The 18,602-nt window shown below is 43.6% G+C and overlaps 1 protein-coding gene across 3 annotated transcripts; it reads right to left on the bottom strand.

Annotated features, from left to right (window-relative positions):
- Window positions 1–1,157: 1,157 nt before the first annotated feature.
- PRKAR1A (protein kinase cAMP-dependent type I regulatory subunit alpha) lies at window positions 1,158–17,894 on the bottom strand. Of its 3 annotated transcripts, XM_062505993.1 has the most exons (12): window positions 17,822–17,862; window positions 16,780–16,843; window positions 14,685–14,863; window positions 9,212–9,385; window positions 8,490–8,581; window positions 8,248–8,309; window positions 7,706–7,752; window positions 7,011–7,169; window positions 6,523–6,583; window positions 6,137–6,258; window positions 5,449–5,530; window positions 1,158–3,661 (listed from the first exon to the last, which is right to left on the bottom strand). In XM_062505993.1, exons 3-12 carry the CDS (start codon window positions 14,859–14,861, stop codon window positions 3,489–3,491), a joined length of 1,149 nt encoding a protein of 382 aa, XP_062361977.1. In that variant the 5' UTR covers window positions 14,862–14,863; window positions 16,780–16,843; window positions 17,822–17,862; the 3' UTR covers window positions 1,158–3,488. The 3 variants fall into 3 exon arrangements, with proteins under 3 accessions (XP_062361977.1, XP_062361978.1, XP_062361976.1); XM_062505994.1 differs by lacking the exon at window positions 16,780–16,843 and having other exon boundaries at window positions 17,822–17,894; XM_062505992.1 differs by lacking the exons at window positions 16,780–16,843; window positions 17,822–17,862 and having other exon boundaries at window positions 14,685–15,072.
- Window positions 17,895–18,602: the final 708 nt, after the last annotated feature.

Genomic DNA, 18,602 nt, shown 5'->3' with positions numbered 1-18,602 from the left:
CCCATTTGTGTGTTTGAGGAAGTTTGGAGTGTTTCTTAGTGAAGAAATTCCTCCAGTATTCTGAGGCCACAAAGGTGAGCATAAACCCAGCAAACGCCACCAAAACCCCACTCCAGGCTCCTTTAGTCTCTCCCAAATTGTGGCTCAGACAAATTCTTGCATTTCCAACTTTTCAACAGTCTCAAGCAGATTCTTGATCTCTCTGCTCCTGGGACTTATAGACCTTTTTACTCTTGTGGACAGAGAACAGATGAAAATAAGAGGATTTGACTCCCTCTCAGCGTGTTTACTCTGTTGGTTATTTCTGTCCAGGACAACGAATTCTCAAAGTTTTATCTCCCTCTACCGGTGACTTTTTGTGCTCTCCCCACACAGGACAAACCCAGAATTAATTCCATCATTTGTCATGGAATGGTGTCTGCTGCTTCAACAGGAAGCACATGGCAACAGAAGATAAGTTTAAATTAAAGTTGTAGTTATAAAGAATGTATTTCTAGTTATAAGGCTGGAAGTGGAGGGTTTAACGTTTCACTTTAGGTAACAAAAGTTCTGGTTTCAGCCTGGAGAGGACTGGGAAGGGGAGGGCAGGGTGAAGGAAACTAACCCACAGGTATTTAAATGGCTGGGATACTAACAGGATTCATCTCACTTTTATCCTCCTTTAAATGATAAATACCTTTTACTGGACCTTCAAAGCTGGGTGGTTCAGCTTTCTTGGACCTGGGTGTAAAACACATCCAAGTCTGAACTGCTTCAGGTCATTCTTCAAATTTTTTTCCTACTTCATCACAGCTGAAAATCCCCCTTTTCCATTTCCCACCACAACTTATTCACTATTATCCATCACATGCTCACTAAAGGGCTGCAGAGATGGGAGCAGCCAACTTAGAAAAACTACTGAGCTCCAAAAAATCATGGCTGGACTGGGAATTAACACCTTAGGAGAGATCAGAGCAGCACAAGTTGCCAGGAGCCAAACAGGACACAGGCACAAGTGCAGAAGAATTCCCAGGCTGGCATGTGGAGACCAAGCTCTCCCCAGGACCTGAACTCACCCCTCTGGAGTTTACAACAAGCTAATTCATTAAGCTGCTTATTTTCTGCTGCCTCATTCATAACACATCCTCTAATGCCAAAGGAGAACACAAGATAAAAATAAAAGAGGCTGATTGCGTTTAAGAATTTAAATCATTTTATTGCTTTACCTGCCATTAGGACAATCTATAACAAAAGGAATATAATATAATATATTAGCACATACAGTAAATCAGACTTATAGAGTCAGATAACAATACAAAAATGGTCCTCTGGTTGACTATAGCTTCCTAGGGCAATAGACTTCATCAATTTGCTGAAGATAGACTAGCAAAAAATTACTTCTAAAGCCCTGAATGTTAGCTAAGGCAAAACTATGCCAATTGTAGTTTCAAACATACTGAAATTGCACACAAAGGTAAAGCTATAACTGTGTTTAACTCAGACTTAGCTGATTTATCTTAAAATCTTGTAGGTAAAACTACAAAAGGGAGTAAACAGCAAGCTAAAAAGATGCAGTAGTGAAACTTGATTAGAAAGCCTTATATAAAAAAAATGTGCATTTTTTTTGTGGAGCTCTAACTGGTTTACACAGTTTTTGGTGCTTTAATGTAACACAAAGAACACATATGAAGAAAAAAAAACCTGCGGAGTCAAAACTTAAGAAAAAAGTTTTACGAAAAAAAAAAAAGTAAGGAAAAAAAGACCAAAAAAGGTAGCATTTGCTTATTCCTTAAGGACTCTGGGAGAAATCCTCTATTCAACATCTCTTGAATAGAGAAGTCAAACCACAAGCATTTATTTCAATCCCCTTCTTGGGATTTCAGTTTCAGAAATACCCTGAAACCTTTTGTAAAGGCTTGATACCTTCAGTATTATCCTGCATGAATTAGCAGATTCTTCCTGATTCTCTCCATACCTGCGAAAATGTTGGATTTGCATCCACTCCACCTCAGAAAGGAAATAAAACAAGGGCTCCATCATTAAAGTAGTTGCACAACAAATGCCAAACTGCTTGCTGTCACTCCCAAATACAAACCTATGCTACTTGATATAAATTACAGTTTAAAGGAAACCTTAAAAATTGCCTACAATTATTGAACCGTGGAATTCAGTAAAAACTTTTGGGAAGTCTTGGTGAGCACAGAGTAATGGAACACAAAGCTGGGAAATACTGAAATACATTTAAGACTTCGCAACAGATTGAACTTGGGGGGGAAAAAAAATAAAGAATGAAATGAGTGTGGTGGAAATTCCATAAGCAAGAAAAGAGAATGCACCTTTTGGCTTTGAGCTAGATTTACAGTGAGCCATTTTTAAAAAGATCATAGAAACTTAAAAACAACTGAGTGTTGTAGGAAAGCTCAAATGTTCCATTTTTCTGCCTCACATTCTCTACCAAGAATAATGGAGCTTTACAGACCAGCAATCTTGTCACCTGAAACTGATACTGGCCAAAACACTCAGCATTTATTTTCCCTGGTAACAATGGGTCACTTGAACTGATGGTGGTTTCTTACAAGTCAACTGAGGATTAACAAAACAATTCACAGGGAAAATCAAATGTTTGCTTTCCACTTCTACACCAATGTAAGCACTCAAACAGTACTAACAGCTGGACAGCTGCACCATTCTTACACCAATCTAGAGAACAAAGTCAGGCATTTATTTCATGTAGCATTTGGTTCTTGCCACTTGGAACAGGAAGAGTTTGAAATGGCAAATCTATGGCTGGAGAAAGAACAAGTGGAAAAGATCAGTTGCAGCAAGTCAGCAAATGGATCAACAACTGCAGTAGTTCACCAGAACTATTAACCTGGAAAGCTTTTGATTCACACTTGACAAGAACAGAACTATGCAATCTTAAACCAGCAGACACAGGAACAATTATACTGGTAAATTCCAACTGTGGCTTTCTTAGCAGCTGATGCCTCACGATTGAACCCAGGATTACAGTACCCAAAAAATGGAAACAAAACCCAGAAAACCCCAAGCCCCAAGAAGCTCAGTTACAAGGGTAGCTCTCATGTGAAAAGAAATACAGCAGGTGGTGACCACAGCCTTAAAAATCTGTCCAATAATTTGAGAAACACCTTTAAAAGAATTTTCCCCCTTTACTGTCACCTCCTCACCCTATGGCAATGGTGTGCTGCCAGGAGGTCTCTCCCTTGCTGAAGCAAGGCTGCACTGGCCTGAGTTGGACACTGGTGCACAGAGAGAAGCAAATGTCTCCACTGAATTTTTTCTATTAATTTAATAGGACAGAGAGCACAGAAATAATATGCTCTAAATTAATGACAGTGCCATGATAAGCAGGTTTTTTTTTTCTTTTTTGTTTTTTTTTTTTTTTAACTGGACAGGAAGCTGCAAATGCCAGTGGCAATGTGGCTCTGCACAAGGGGAAGAAAGCAGTCTGCATTTGTGAAAGCATGGCTTGGACAGGAAGGAAGGTTTCAGACAGACAGTGATACAAAACTGTTGTACTGCTGGATGTTCCTCTTGAGGATATCAGAGCAGGGACCCAGCACACGCTCGAACCGGGGCCGGTCCAGCTTCACACATTTCAAGGGACCACGAGCCACGACGGTGGCAGCACGAGGACGGTTCATCAGCAGAGCAATCTCACCTGGGAGGGACAGCAGAGACAGGCAGCAGAGTTACCAATCAGTGGGGAAAAGAGGCAAAGAAATGACCCTCCTCCACTTCAAACTGCAGAGAAGGTAATTCAGGCTTTAGCACCGCTCAGAACCTGTACCTAGTAATTACATTAAAAGCAACGGTGAAGACAGTTCAAAAAAAATAAAACTACTTGATGGTTTTGTAATTGAAAACCCTGTCCACAGTCAAATCCCTCTGAAAAAAAAAAAAAGCCCAAAAAATTCTCAGTACTTCTGTCTGTTTGAAGAAAGGTCATGTTTCAATTTACTGTGCAATTTTCCTCCAACAAGGAGTTATTTTTCTAATTGCACTGCTCAATTCTGGTGTTTCTAGGAAACTCAGGACAACAAGAGCATGGTTTTGAAGTAAACAAACAAATAAAACGTCCATGCACCAGCCAGAAGCCTTTGACCCATTGCTGGCCAGAATCAAGACTCTGACTTTGTCATGGGGGCTGTGGAAAAGGAGCATTTTGAAGTCCCACTGGATCCCCATTTCTTAAGTTTTGTATAAACATGTCAAAAGCTTTGTGTCAATTGCTCAACAAGATATTTGGAAATGAAGTTTTCAACAAGCCCCTGTTATCACCAACAGAAAACAGCCCCCTAACATTCCTACAACAAGCATGGAAGAAACCACAGCAGCAACTCTGGGGTTTTGTTTGCTTGGTTTGGACTTGAGTTCTTTCCATGTTCAGGACAGAGGAAAGAACTCTGTGTTCCTTGGAGAACAGTTTTGCCTGCATGTTCAAAAGAAATGAGGAAAACTTTTCCTCTGTGCCCAATTAAAGCTTGTGAACTGAGCAGCCCCCAAAAGAGAGGCTTGCTAAAGAATAAGGTTTTAAGGGAGAGTTAAACCCCTGAAGTAAAGGTCTACAGCACCTAAACACAGTGACTGTGATATTGAGTTTTAGAGTGGGAAACTCAAGAGAACACTGAGGGAAATACTAGAAAATATGAAATGACACAGAATGAAGTCTAGTCCTAGATCCTGAGCCAAGCAGGCCTTTGGGCAGAGCCTGGGCACTCAAGTCCATCCCAGTTCAGGCCTTGCAACAGAGGATTTGCTGCTTACATCATCTACAGAGCTGAAATCCTGGACAACCAAAAGCTTTTAGCAAGAGGAAAGAGAGGAACTACCTAAAAAATGTGGAAAATGTTAGGGATTTTGAGACAGAGAGGGCTGTATTTAACCATTAAACAGCAAGGTCTGACCAGGTTCCTTTCTGACCTGGAGAACAGAAGGCCAAGGAAGGAATTTTCTTATCCTCCTGCTTTCTTCAGCTGTGTAATGAGTGACTACAAAGACAAACCCAGGCTGCACAGGGAAAGACAGAGAGAAAGCAACAGGCTGCAGAACAGGAAATTCTTGTCAGGCATGAAGGAAAAAACCTCTCCACAACAAGGCTGGTTAGACAGAGAAAGAAACTGCCCAGAGAGGCTGTCTGATCTCCATCCCTGGAGACACGGGAAGCTCAACTGGACACAGCCCTGAGGAATATGAAATCATTTCAAATTTAGCTCTACTCAGAGCAGGGAGGTCAGGTCAAATCATCTTTTACAGTAAAGCAGTGTGGAACAATCACATCCTGTGTGCACACCTGAGTGCCAAGTGACTCTGGTACTCACCCGATGCTGACAGCAACCACGGGAGTCCAAAACAGTAATTAAACAAATCCAGTTTATCTCTACCATTGACACAGCACAGACAAAATGGTGACAGTGGTGTAGCCATAGTTGTCACAACATAACTCACCAAAGTAATCAGAAGGTCCCAGTCTGCCCACTTCAACAAATTCCTCATTTTCTGACCGGCGCTGTAACACTGCAGCTGTGCCCTTCAATAAATGACAGCAGTCAAACAATTTCCAGCATCATTCCAAACACTGCATTTCCACAGAATCAGCTGCTTTGCAGAAATAACTGTTATGATGCCTCAGTTAAAAAAGCACTTCACAGTCCTTGCACAGTTCACCTAACTGCTGTAGAAGAACAACTGCTCCTCTCCTCTCCAAGCATTAAACATCTTGAATATTTACATAACCACAGCAGTGATTTCTTCCTGGTTTTCCTCATAACAGTAGCAATATTACAGTATGACTAGCAAAATACCCAGAAAAAACACAAACCACCAGAAAGAAGTCAATGACATCACTAGTAAGGCATTACCAGCTATCTAGAACAGGCCTCTAATCTCAAAAACATAAAGTCCTTTCAGTCAAAAACTTGTTATTTATTTTTCCTGGAAGTTATTTGTGAAAACAGCAAAATTAAATCCAAGTTACTGGATGTCCAGAAAGATGATGCTTCTTTTAGGGATTCTCTGGAAGTATATTCTTATGTTTTGCTCTTCTCCAAGTGTCTGCTTAGGGACACCATAAAAGTAAAAAAAAAAAAAAAAAAAAAAAGTCAAGTTCTGCGCTTTTAATTTTGAGCTTGCTTACCTCCAAGATAATGAAGAACTCATCTCCTGGCTCTCCCTGGACCACAATCTTCTGGCCATCCTCAAACAGTACTGGTTCCAAAGCATCAGCCACAGTGAGACGCTCCCACTTGTCCAGAGATTCTACAGAGTTAAGAGCTCATTACTGGAGTGTCCTCTCAAGGCACAAATCCCACCTTTTGCTCTGCATTTATACACAGGTCAGTGTATTTCTGGCTGCATTTGTGCATCAGTGATCAAGGCTTGAATTAGAGTTATTCTGGATTGATGCAGAGAAGCAGTTGTGATGAATTACCACAACAGCCTGCAATCACCATAATGCTGGGTAACAGCTTCATTACAATGTGGCAATTGATTCCACTCCAGAACAAAAATCTTCTCACTTACCCAATATAGATACTTTACTGAGGAATTTCTCATACATATTTCTCTTTCTCAAAGTATTTCCCTATTAAAAAAAAAGGAAAGGACACAAAGTAAGTTTTCCTTCTACTCTAAATAAAACTCCAGACACAAACAAATTTAACCAGACACACAGTGGTCTGTCTCACAGACCCCAAACCCACAAGATGAAACGTTTTGAAACTGAGTTCTCTCAGTAATATTCCAGTTGAGCAACATTCCTAAAACACTCAGCATTTATTGCAGCCTTATTACACTCTCAGCTTAGTTTAATGGTGGGATTGTTTTTCTCACTAATGCAAGATTCCCCCTTGCCCTGTGCCCGAGAGATGCACGTTGAGTAAACAGCTTTCTGACCACTGAGCAGACAGCAGGATTTGGAATAAATAACTCCAGCAAAGGACAGGAGGAAGGACAGACACCCAGGATACACAACCCCCAAAGCACATACCCAGGTTTTGGGGGATACTTGCCATCAGGATCCTTCTGTAGCTGTCCCTGTCAATGCCCCACAACTTGACGTTGGTCTTGGCTTTGACGGTGGCAGCTCGGGGGGTGCCGTAGATGAGGGCGAGCTCTCCAAAGCTCCCACCCTCACCCACACTGGTGGCCCACTCACTGTTCACGTAAACCTGGAAGGCAGAGCATGGTCAGACACACCTCAGCTTCCTGCTGCCCTCTGTTCCCTTGGGAGTAACAGGAAATTCTCACATCTCTACTAAGGTTGATCATTTCAGGGTTTTATCAATGCTCCCAGCCTCAGCACAATTTGTATTTTCATTAACAGAGGGATTCTCTTCTGCATCTCATGGACAGACTCTACACACAGAGACTCCTGAGAAATAACATCTCAACAAGGTCTGTGTCATAAAAAGCTATGACTGAGCTGGGCTGGAAAACAAAAAGTATGGCTGTTCTTAAAGCCTGCCCCACACCTCAACTCCACCCTGCATGCCTAAAACATCTGTATTGTGTCCAAATCATTCATTCTGAAACTCAGTCTGTGCAGCCAGACTGAGCTGTTAAGGAGCAAAACAAACTTCTATAAGTAAGAACTTAAAATGGGAAAAGCTGCTAAAGGCAGGGTCTGTAGAAGAGGCCTACAAATATCAGAGTACTCTTCTGCTGGGAATGAACATATCATCAATGAACTACCAGGAATGCTTACATCCATTTCTCCTTGATCAACAACATAGAAGTTATCACCTTCATCACCTGAAGAAGAGGAAAAGAAATTGAATATACACTAAACTGAATACACTAAGAAAGAACTGGCATCTCTGCCAACTTCGATGTTTAGACTCCAACAAGGCTGGCAAATTTTTGCAGTTTGCAGGGTGAAACATCACATTTTGCTGCTTTCACACTCCTCTCAGCCCCATGAAAGGGGACATCTACTGGTACCCAGGGGAGCAGCAGCAATTCCAGGATTACTGGAAAATCAAACTCAATCCATAAACTGACATATCATTTCTACAGAGTCATCAAAGGACAATATTCCCAACAGACAATCTATTCAAGGAAGCCACATCCTCCTCCCGTGGCTCCGACTCCCCACTTCAGCATGAAGTGCTTCAGGGAACACAACAAGAAGTTGTGTGGCTGCAGTGACCCTGCTTTTACATTAAAAAATAAACACAAACTGAGAGCACTAGAGCAGAGCCAGCTCCCCATCCCAAAGGATTCCCCAGAGCAAACAGTGGCACTTGCCTTGCTGGATGACAGTCTCTCCTGCGATGTAAGTGACAGGGAACATCGCATCGAAGATGTCACTGAAGGACAGGACACCAAAATCAGATAAAAACCTGCACAACTCCACACATCTGTACCCCCAGCCCACCAATGCTGCTCCTGGAGCTCTCTGCTTCCACTGACCACTGCACATTTGTGACATATTTAGTTCTGAACTCTGCCCTTCCACAAACCTTAACCCCACAAAGATTTCCTCTTACCTCCTCTCATTATCATCAAGATGGGTAAAAAGCACATTCTTCTCAATTGCTTTTGCCAAAGCAGCCATGGTTTTATAATCTTTTGGAATAACCTAGGAGAGAATCAGAGAAAGCAAATGGTTAATTTTTCTCATGAAAAATTTCTGCATTTCCCATGGTAAATAAATAACTCAAATTGCTACAAAACACTGGCTGAGTTTTTCCATTTTCTTTCGAGCGCTATAAATACAACCCCAAATACAGTCAATGTTTACAGACAGTTTGAACACAAGGAAAATATAATCTTGCATTACTTTATACAACTGAAAAGCATAATTCCATGCTCAGTTATAAGTTTTTTTTTGCAAGAGGACAAATATCTGTTCAACCTGTGTTTTCCTGGGAACAGCAGCAAGCCTGCTCTGCCATTAGGGCAAATGTTGTTGCAGCTGCCAAATAACTGGAAGCACGTTACATATAATAATATATCTAAATATATACACGTTTAAATATACATGACTTCAAAGGGAACAGGTCTAAGTAATGCATGAATGGTTTAATTGCATGACAGGTTATTCTGTTCTCAGTTAAACAGCCACACACACAGGTCTGCTTTTTACAGCAATTATGATATAACAGGCTCCAGGAGCTGGGTGTTATTTAATACCCTGGACAGAAGGTGGGTTCAGATAAACTCCTGGATTGTGGATGTAATTTTGAGCAAGGTTGAAGAGTCAGAGCACCTTTCTAACATAAGAGGCAGCATCCTCTTCTGTGTAGACTTCTGCACTGATGGCCCCTCGTCGTGACCGATATTTAACCACAGGGTTGAGGGGAGGAGGAGGGGAGATCTCATCCTCCCGGGAGTCAGAGCGAGAACCAGACTTCAGCTGATTCAACAACTGCTTTGTTTCCTCCTAAACAGGAAGGAAGATATGTTTGTGTCACATAATCCAAAGGGAAAAAAAAAAAAAGCAGTCATGCATCATGTTCCAGCCCAGCCTGCCAACACCAGGGAGCTTCCTGTGTACCATTATTCCCACATTAAGGCAAACAGGAGACTGCAGCATCTGAGATCAAAGGCTTCTCAAAACACATGGTAGATGTGCCTTTCATTCCTACCAGTCACACCACAGTGGTGGTTTTTTTGATCGAGTTATTTTTCATTTATTAAACTGTTGGTGTGAATAAGTTGATTCTGGTTTTTGCAGTGTATTCAACAGGTGATGAGGACATTCTTCAAATGCTGAAGGTGCTTCCCCAGCTGCAAGGAGGGAGTTCCTCCCCTCAGCTGCGAGGTGTTAAAACCTTTTTGGAGTTGAAAGACACAGGAGCAATTCCTCAGAAATCCATGTTACATGAGAAGCTTTTGAAAGAGGTTGAGTCATGGCCCAACTTGATACTCATTTACCAACATTTATTTTAGGAGAAAGAAACATGAACACTGCTTTCAAAAGAGCTGGAGGAAGGATGCTGGAGGCTAAAGTGGGATTTTTTTATGCAAACCACATGCAAACCTTGCACAAGGTTACATGTTTTCCTTATTTCCTTCAGTTACTTACTGTGTTGTAATGATACTGTAGAAGACCAGGGTACTTACAATAACACGAATTCTAATTAACTTGACACACAGAAATTCAATTCTTCGAAAGATTCACCTCAATTAACTAAAATCAGATTAAAAACAAAACAGCCCACCCTGGAGTCAGAACATTGACATCATAATAGCTCAAATGACTTTCCCAGCATTAGGAAACGGGTTTGGGACATTCTGTAAAAGAACAAGGACTCATCTGTTCTCCCAGAGCTCCAGCCCTTATAAAAGCTGGGTTTGTCCCAGTGCCCTTGATCCCATCTGGGCAGGGAGGCTCTGGATAACAACACCAGCCTGAGGGAAGGGCCATGGAATAACCATTCCTGGGAGTTTCCATTCCCCTTCTCCCAGAGCCAAGGAGCTCCACTGCCTCACATTTCACTTCCTGCTCTCTGCCCATTGATAAAATGGTGCCACATTTCCCAGCCATGGGAGCAAAATGTATTTAAAACTCGTTTCTGTCCTCTGATTTTAGAGGAACAAGTCTCAACAGAGATGAAATTAAAAATAGTCTGAGCAGTAATAAGCGTTTGGTGTAAATTCACCATCAACCACAGAACATGCTTGTTCATGTACAAAATACTTAACCCATTAAAAAAGACACTTTTTAAATAAGTGAACACCAGCTGCTGGGGTTTTTCCAGTATCACATAAAATATTAAATATCGTGATCAGAGATTAAAGCACTTCAACAGCATTTAGTGAGGGAGTTGTTATCAAAACACTCTTCAAGAGACTCCTCAGGGCAATGCCCCACCTCAGAGAGAAGGAAACTGTAATAACACAAAAAATGTAACTGGTAACTTCTGTCTGACTCAAAATTTAATATCAACTTTTTTTTTTAATAGTATAGTAAGGTAGGGGATGGACACAGAAACAAGTTACAAGTGGGTAAAATAATAATTTAAAATACACCAGTTATTCTAAATAGTCCATACACACACTTACCAAGATTCTGCCTGAGACAAATCATAGAATAGAACCACAGAATGATGTTAAAAAAGACCTCCAAGATCATCAATTCCAAACATCACTGTGTCAGCTAAACCAAAAATGTCCAGATATTCATATTACACACTGCCAGACAATCCTGTGCCATGACATCCTATAATCGGTTTCCATCTTTTTAATAGACACCTTTTACAATTTCAACCCCATTTATTAAACCAATAGATCAGAGAAAAATTACAGTAGGACCTAAAGAAAGAGTGGCAGCTGCTATTCTCAGACACCTTTGAATTTAGCCAGTGTTTATGAGGAAAATATGTTTGTTCAAGCCTAGAAGCTCCTCACATCAAACGTATAATGGGTAAAGACACTCAGTTTGCTCTGTACTCATCAGTATAAACATTCCCAGGAATTGAAACAGATTTAGGAATAATCTATTTATTACACCCAAGTGTTGATCCTGGTCTTCCAGCTGACGAGGCAGTTCACAGTTTTCAGGGTCAGTCTTGAACTGTAAGTCTTATTTTCCCTGACAAATAACAAATATTTATTCAGTCCATTTCAATTATTACAAGTAATACTGAAGTGATGACACTTCACATATTCAGATTTAAGTCTATCAGCTACTGAAGAAGACCTTCACAATTTCAGAATTATGGTGTACACTGTAAAACCTGCTAATTGTCATTGCACCAGATACAGTCTCAACTTCCTCTGGTTAATTAGTATATCATTTATATAGTATTTTAAAAACCCCAAACATTCAGAAGCCATAAAAGCATTTTTTAAAGAGTTCACAATTCCACAGTATATCCTCCTAAACTAGCTTGTTTTGCAAAAGAAACACTTAAAGAAAATGGGAAAATATCTGAGCAGGGTAGGTGGTGGGGAACAGGGACAGTGACTACTGTCCATCACACCTCCTCATTCCAGCTTTCTATAAAATAAAACTAGCTTGTTTTGCAAAAGAAACACTTAAAGAAAATGGGAAAATATCTGAGCAGGGTAGGTGGTGGGGAACAGGGACAGTGACTACTGTCCATCACACCTCCTCATTCCAGCTTTCTATAAAATAAAACTAGCTTGTTTTGCAAAAGAAACACTTAAAGAAAATGGGAAAATATCTGAGCAGGGTAGGTGGTGGGGAACAGGGACAGTGACTACTGTCCATCACACCTCCTCATTCCAGCTTTCTATAAAATAACTGCCTCACACACAGTATTTCAAGCACGCACTTACTCCAGAGGACAGTCATGTCCAACAGCCAGGATTCATCTGGCAGGCTGCAATAATGATCTCTACATTAAATTTCCATAGCTCAAGCTGCATTACACAGCCCAGCCCAGCACTGGAGAGCTACTACAGCTTTTAGCAGGTATTGGTATTATCAGACATGTTTGCACAGCAAAGAGAACAGAGGCCTTAGCACACCACAAACAGATAAAATAAAACCATTTATACAATCAATGAGTAGTAATTAGATTAATCTAACAGCTTTCATAACCCAGAGGAGGACATTTGAATTCCTATAGTAGCTGTAACATCTCGGAGGCAGCAATTTTGATGTTTCTGAACAGAAATTCTAAAGCATGTTTAAATTTTTACAACATATTTTAATAACATGCCAGTGAATCAGCTCTGTTTGTGTGCAGTGGAAGAGATGACTTGTCAAGAGAATGAGAGAGAAAATAGCAACCTCACTTCAGTTTTCAATGATGTTCCTTCCTTCAAAAATCCATCTTTTATAAAAAAAAACCTGAGGTTGAGATACAGTCAGAGAGAGGAAAATTTAGAAAGCACATTGAAAAGTTGCTCTGTTTTATTAGAGAAGTACAAGACAGGTTTTGGGGAGGTGAAGCAGTGAGTTTCAGGCATATTTGCTGCAGCTGAGCTGAGGACTGGGCTGGAGCTGGTTAATAACATTACTGAGCATTTGAGCTCTCCAGAGAAGGACATCAGGAGTTTCCTGCCCAGCACAGGATGTTCACTGCTCTGTTACCTGAGAGCTGTGGAGGTAGCACATCACCTGGGTAAACTCAGCCCAGGCTGACTGCGGAAACCACACAGAGGAAGCAAGTTTTAAATCCTAGGAGGCAAGAAAAAAATGCTCCAGTTTCACTTGTAGCTACAGCTGCACTAGAGGGCACTTGGAACCCATGAGAAAAGACCCTGACCAAAACTGTGAGAGTAATTTAAGTGGAAAAAAACATTACCTAACCAGTTTTATTTTCAGCTTCAGTGTAGGCTGACCGAGTACACAGAGAGCCAATGTGCACCAGAATAAAATCATCAACTTACTCAATTCCAACATTCATGTCATTAAATTCAGAGCTGGACTTATCCTGGCTAAAAAACAAATTAAGTTCCTAAATGTTGCATGTTGACCATAAATCCAATGCACAAAGCACCCAAATAATCCCATTTTACATCCCCACTTTTGGATTGATTAAGGATTTCTTTCTAAGCACAGTAATGCAGTTTACTCTGTAAAATTTTGCCTACAGATACCTGTGGTGATATTTTAAAATTACCAGCCTAGCAGTACTTCAAAACTCCAGAATCCAAGAAGGGAAAAGAGTCCTTGCAACAGGCAGGGACAAAGGATTTTTAAGAACCTCATTATTCACTGGTTTGTTGCTGATACACACACCAAAAAAAAGTCAGATCTCTTCATTTAATAAGCAAAATGTTCCCCAAATAAATTATGAGTTATAGCAGGTAGTCTGCGCCCCTTGGTCATTTTCTACTATTTACTCTGAACACTTCCATTAAAATACAATTTCCACCAGACATATTTATGATGTCCAGTGTTAATTTCCTTCTTCTTTATATCAGCAATTAGTAACCCACTAGAACAAAAAATAAGATAAATATCTAACTGCCCAATACAAGTACTGAGAGCAGCACCTGCAAACAACTGCTGCACAAGGTCACAGATGCATTATTTACTAATTCCATGTTCTGAGTACAGTTGCATCCAACCTTTCCTCTGCACAACCCTTTAATCTTCCCATTTCCACTGCAGCTCCTTTTTCTACCTGCATAGATATCAATATACAAAATTAACAGGGTAGAAGAGTATGAAATCACTGGTTCAACTCTGAATGCTTTCCATTCCCAAGATCCCAGAATGCTGCCAACAACAAAAACACCAAAGGGACCTCAGGACAAACAGGAGGACACCAACACTGAACTCTCAAGTGAAGGCAGAAACAGGGTCACCCTTTCAGAGATCTGCAATGTAAATACTTCCATTTGTCTTCAACTAGGCCTGGATCATACCACTGGACCACTTCTGTGCTCTGCCCATATGACTGGAAATCAATACAAGAATCCAAATGTCTTCATCAGCATCCAGCAAGGTCAAACTCCAGAGCTCTCCAGCTCTACACCCACCCATGTACGCTGTGTATCAGCTTCCACGGTCAGCACTGGGCTGGGATCATACCTGGATCCCAGCTGGGTAAGTCTCCTCATCACCTTATGTTCTGTCCTACAGGCTTTGGTATGACCCAGGTGCACAAACTACTGGAAAACAGGATCTGTTCTCCAAAAGCACCACTTCCAATCTCAAACAGTTAACACAACTGGTCAAATCTGCAGCTCAGCCCCTAAATGACAAAGATACATTTAAATATAAGTTGTTCCACCCTCCTTCCATTCTGTATTTTTACCTTCTCCAATCTCTCGAAGTACTCTCTGATGAATCCCATGGGTCTTTCAGGTCTCACTGTGCATAACTGTACAATGCAATCCTTCAGCAGCTGCTGGATGTTGTGTTTTTGGATGTAAAGTTCACATTCCCGGAGGCTCCGCTCCTCCTCGCTGCTGCTGCTGCTGGAAGCTGCCATTGCTGAAGGGAAGAGAAGGAGGAGAAGGTTAAATAAAAAATAACTACTGAAAACAAAGATGCTGCTGCCTAAAACAAAGTTATGCTGCATTATCTTACCAATAACACAGAAAAAAAAATAAAAACTTTTACCTGCCAGAGTACTAACTAAGCTAAAATGCTGTGAACTTATTTAGCACCTGGAAAGAAATCAGAAATCAAAACTCTGGGGGCTCTACAGCCACAGGCAGAAAAGGAAAAGCATTTGGTTGGGCTGAAAAAGCTTCAGCAACTCAAGCCCTTGTGAGTGCTCCAAGTCAGGGAAGATTCCACCTGAACTTCCTGCTGCTTAAACTGAGGGTTTTGTAGGACTGGAGGCTCCCGTCAGGAGCTGTGCGGGGTCATGGGGATGGACGATGGCCAGGAGAGAGGTGGGTGGAAGCTGGAAACGTGAGAGGCCAAGCATGGCCAGTATTCGGAAGGGAAACAAGTTCAGGTTGAAGCCAAAGCCAAAATGTCAAGGCAGCATCTGCTAACGGAAGTTATGGATTACAGGCATCGCTCCTAAAAAGCTCCTGTGTAATTTAAACCTGTTCATACCTCATCACTTATTTCATGGATACACTGCAATCCCAAAAATACCTCTTCAACTGTAAATAATGAAGAGCACAGCTTTAAACATCTGTTATGATGCCAGGTTTTCAAAATACTTCAGCTACAACACTTCCAAAATGTTCTTAAGCAGATTTTTTTCTCCCCTTTCAAGTTTGTACTGGGTTTCCACCTCCAGATTTTGGTAGCAGGGGGTATGGGGTGAGAAGCTGCTGGCTGCTTCCTCCATGTCCAACGGAGCCCATGGCAGACAGCTCCAACACAAAACTGCCACTGGCCAAGGCTGGGCTCATGGGTGACAGTGACAGAGCCTTTTGGACAATGTGTTTAAGGAGGGAGGAGAAATGGCCACTTCAGACAGACAGAGGAGTGGTAATATATGGGAAAAACAGCCCTGCAGCCAGGGTCAGTGCAGGAGAGACACCAGCCTTGCAGCATGGATTCCCTGGCAGCCTGTGATACAGCCCATGGGGAGGCAGCTCTGCCCTGCAGCCCAGGGAGGTCCATGGGGAAGAGATCCACCTGCAACCCCTGGAGATCCATGGGGAACAGAGATCCACCTGCAACCCCTGGAGATCTAAGGGGAAGCAGAGATCCACCTACATCCTGTGGAAGACCCCACACTGGAGCAAGGCAAGGCACAGTGTGACCCCATGGGAATCCCATGCTGGAGTGGTTTTCTAGCAGGAGTTGTGGCCATGGAAGGGAAATCAGGCTGGAGAGCAGCCTGCAGGAAGGACTATACTGGAGAAGCCCATGGAGGACTGTTTCCCATGGGGAGGGTGTGAGGAAGAGGAGTCTTCCCCTGAGCAGGATGGAGCAGCAGAGACAACATGTAACAAACTAACTGCAACCCCCATCCTCTATGGTGAGGGGAGGCACAGAAAATCAAGAGTAAAGTTAAGGCTGGAAAGAAGGGAGAGGGCCAGGAAGATGCTTGTAAGATTTGGCTTTATTTCTCATTATCCTATTCAAATTTAATTAGTTTAATTTATCACCAATTTCCCCGAGTGGAGTCTGTTTTGCCCATGATGGCAAGTGGTAAGTGATCTCTCCCTTATCTCAGTCCAGGATCCTTTCCTTATATTTTCCTTCTGTTGTTAAGTTGAGGAGGGCAGTGATGGAGCAGTTTTGGTGGGTGCTTAGCATCTACCTTGGCTGAGCCCACCACAAGGTTATAAAACCATTTTTAAATACATTTTTATGAATGCATGTATATAGACATACATTTAATGCCACTTTTTTCTTATAAAATTAACATTGTGAGAGGTAAAGAAACAGGAAATAATTTCTCAGGGCATTTTTGGATGAAATATAAAGAAAGTTACCTGGTACAGGGAGTGTGGCAACAGCTTATTAATATTCAGTAAGATATGTTGATCCCAGGATCAGCTTTTGAAAGGGAAAAAACGGATTCAGTCAAAATAATTTTGAAAAATGACAAGTCACTGAAGTCACATCATGGGTTTTATCCTGCTGAGACAGCAGCGGGAAAACCCAGGGCACAGAGACAACACAACAACGTGCCCATCTGAATTCTTCTGATGGAGATTACAGAAGGCTTCGAGTTAATATGGAGTTACTAACGCTTCATCCAGGTGTCGTTCTTATTACACTTAATCCCAGCTCAAGGACGCACACACAAACACACGTGTACTGTGCATTGCATAAACACAAAGCGTGGCCTTCCCACGGGCTGAAAAAGCTCCGAGAAGTTCTCCAGTTACTCCTTTTGTTTTGCCAGCCCGCACGGTGAAGGTCAGCGCTAATTAAGCAGCCCCGGAGAACCCTGGCGGCTCCGTGACCGCCCGCAAATTACAATCCGTGAGCAGACACGGGCACGGGCCAGGCGAAAAGGGCAAGACCGGTGCAGGAAATGCGATATCACGGGCAAAACGAAAACTCCGGTATTTCTACGAGCCGTTTTTTCTGTTCGTTCCCAAAGCTTTCCCCAGCTCCCCAAGGCGTGGCTGCCCCGCCCAGCCCAGCCCAGCCCATCCCAGCCCGCCCCTCACGCAGCGCGGGGCTGCGGCCGCTTCAGAGCCGGGGCCACCGGGGCTGCACGGAGCCGGTACCCCCGGGCCGGGGGACACGGAGCCGCGGGGGCACAACCGGCCCAAAGGCCCAGAACCATCGCCGGGCGCGGCCCCACAACCCGCGGGGCCCCCTCGGACGCTGGCCCGAGAAGGCGCCGCTGCCGCCGCAGCAGCCCCGTGAGCCGCGGCCCCGGCTCCGCTCCCTCAGCCGGGCCGGGCCGGCCCCGCCCCAAGGCCGCAGCGTCCCGCTCCGCGCCCGTCCCACCCGGTTCTCATGGCCCTCGGCCCCGCCGCCGCCCCGGGGCCGCCCGGCCCCCGCCCCCGCCCCGCTCACCTGCGGCGGCTCCGCCGGGACCCCCGCCTGGCCCGGCCCGGCCCCGGCCTCGCTGCAGCGGCGGCACCGGAAACCGACCGGCCGGACGGGCCCCGCCCGCCGTGACGTCAATGCGCCTCGCTCTCGCCCGGGCCCGTCGCCGCGGTAACCTTAAAGGGGCAACGGTGGGCGCGGCGCGGGCACGGGCGGGGGAGCAGAGCGGGAGGAGCCTGCGGCTTTAAGGCGCGCGGGGCTGGCGGGAACGAGGTTGGGGGGAATCCCTTGAGGGGAGAGGGAAAGGTGAGAGGAGTGCGGAACCCTGAGGGGAAAGGGGACGGAGAGAGGAGTGGGGAACCCTGAGGGGAAAGGGGACGGAGAGAGGAGTGGGGAACCCTGAGGGGAAAGGGGACGGAGAGAGGAGTGGGAAACCCTGAGGGCAAAGGGGACGGAGAGAGGAGTGGGAAACCCTGAGGAGATCAGGGATGGCCGAGAGGAGATGGAATCCCTCAGAATAGAACGGGAGTGGTCGGGAGGAGAGGGATACCCTGAGGAGAGCAGGACCCACCAGGTCATCAATTCCACACGGCTGCGGGTGCTGGCGATCCCCGGGCTGGAAGGGACCTGGTTAAAAGATCAGAGATCGTTGAATCGATATTTAAGTTTGGCAAAGATTTTGCTATAATCAATGTAAATGCACGTGGTGGATTATTTATTGTGTCCTTCCAGCTGAGATGAGCCCTTTGACTCCCTTCACTTTGTCTGCTCCAAGCTGTAAGAAATCATTTAAAGTTTGAAGTCATCA

Source organism: Cinclus cinclus, chromosome 20 (genome assembly GCF_963662255.1).
Source record: "Cinclus cinclus chromosome 20, bCinCin1.1, whole genome shotgun sequence".
In the NCBI taxonomy this organism is placed as follows: Eukaryota; Metazoa; Chordata; class Aves; order Passeriformes; family Cinclidae; genus Cinclus; species Cinclus cinclus.
This window is presented reverse-complemented; position numbering and strand designations above follow the sequence as displayed.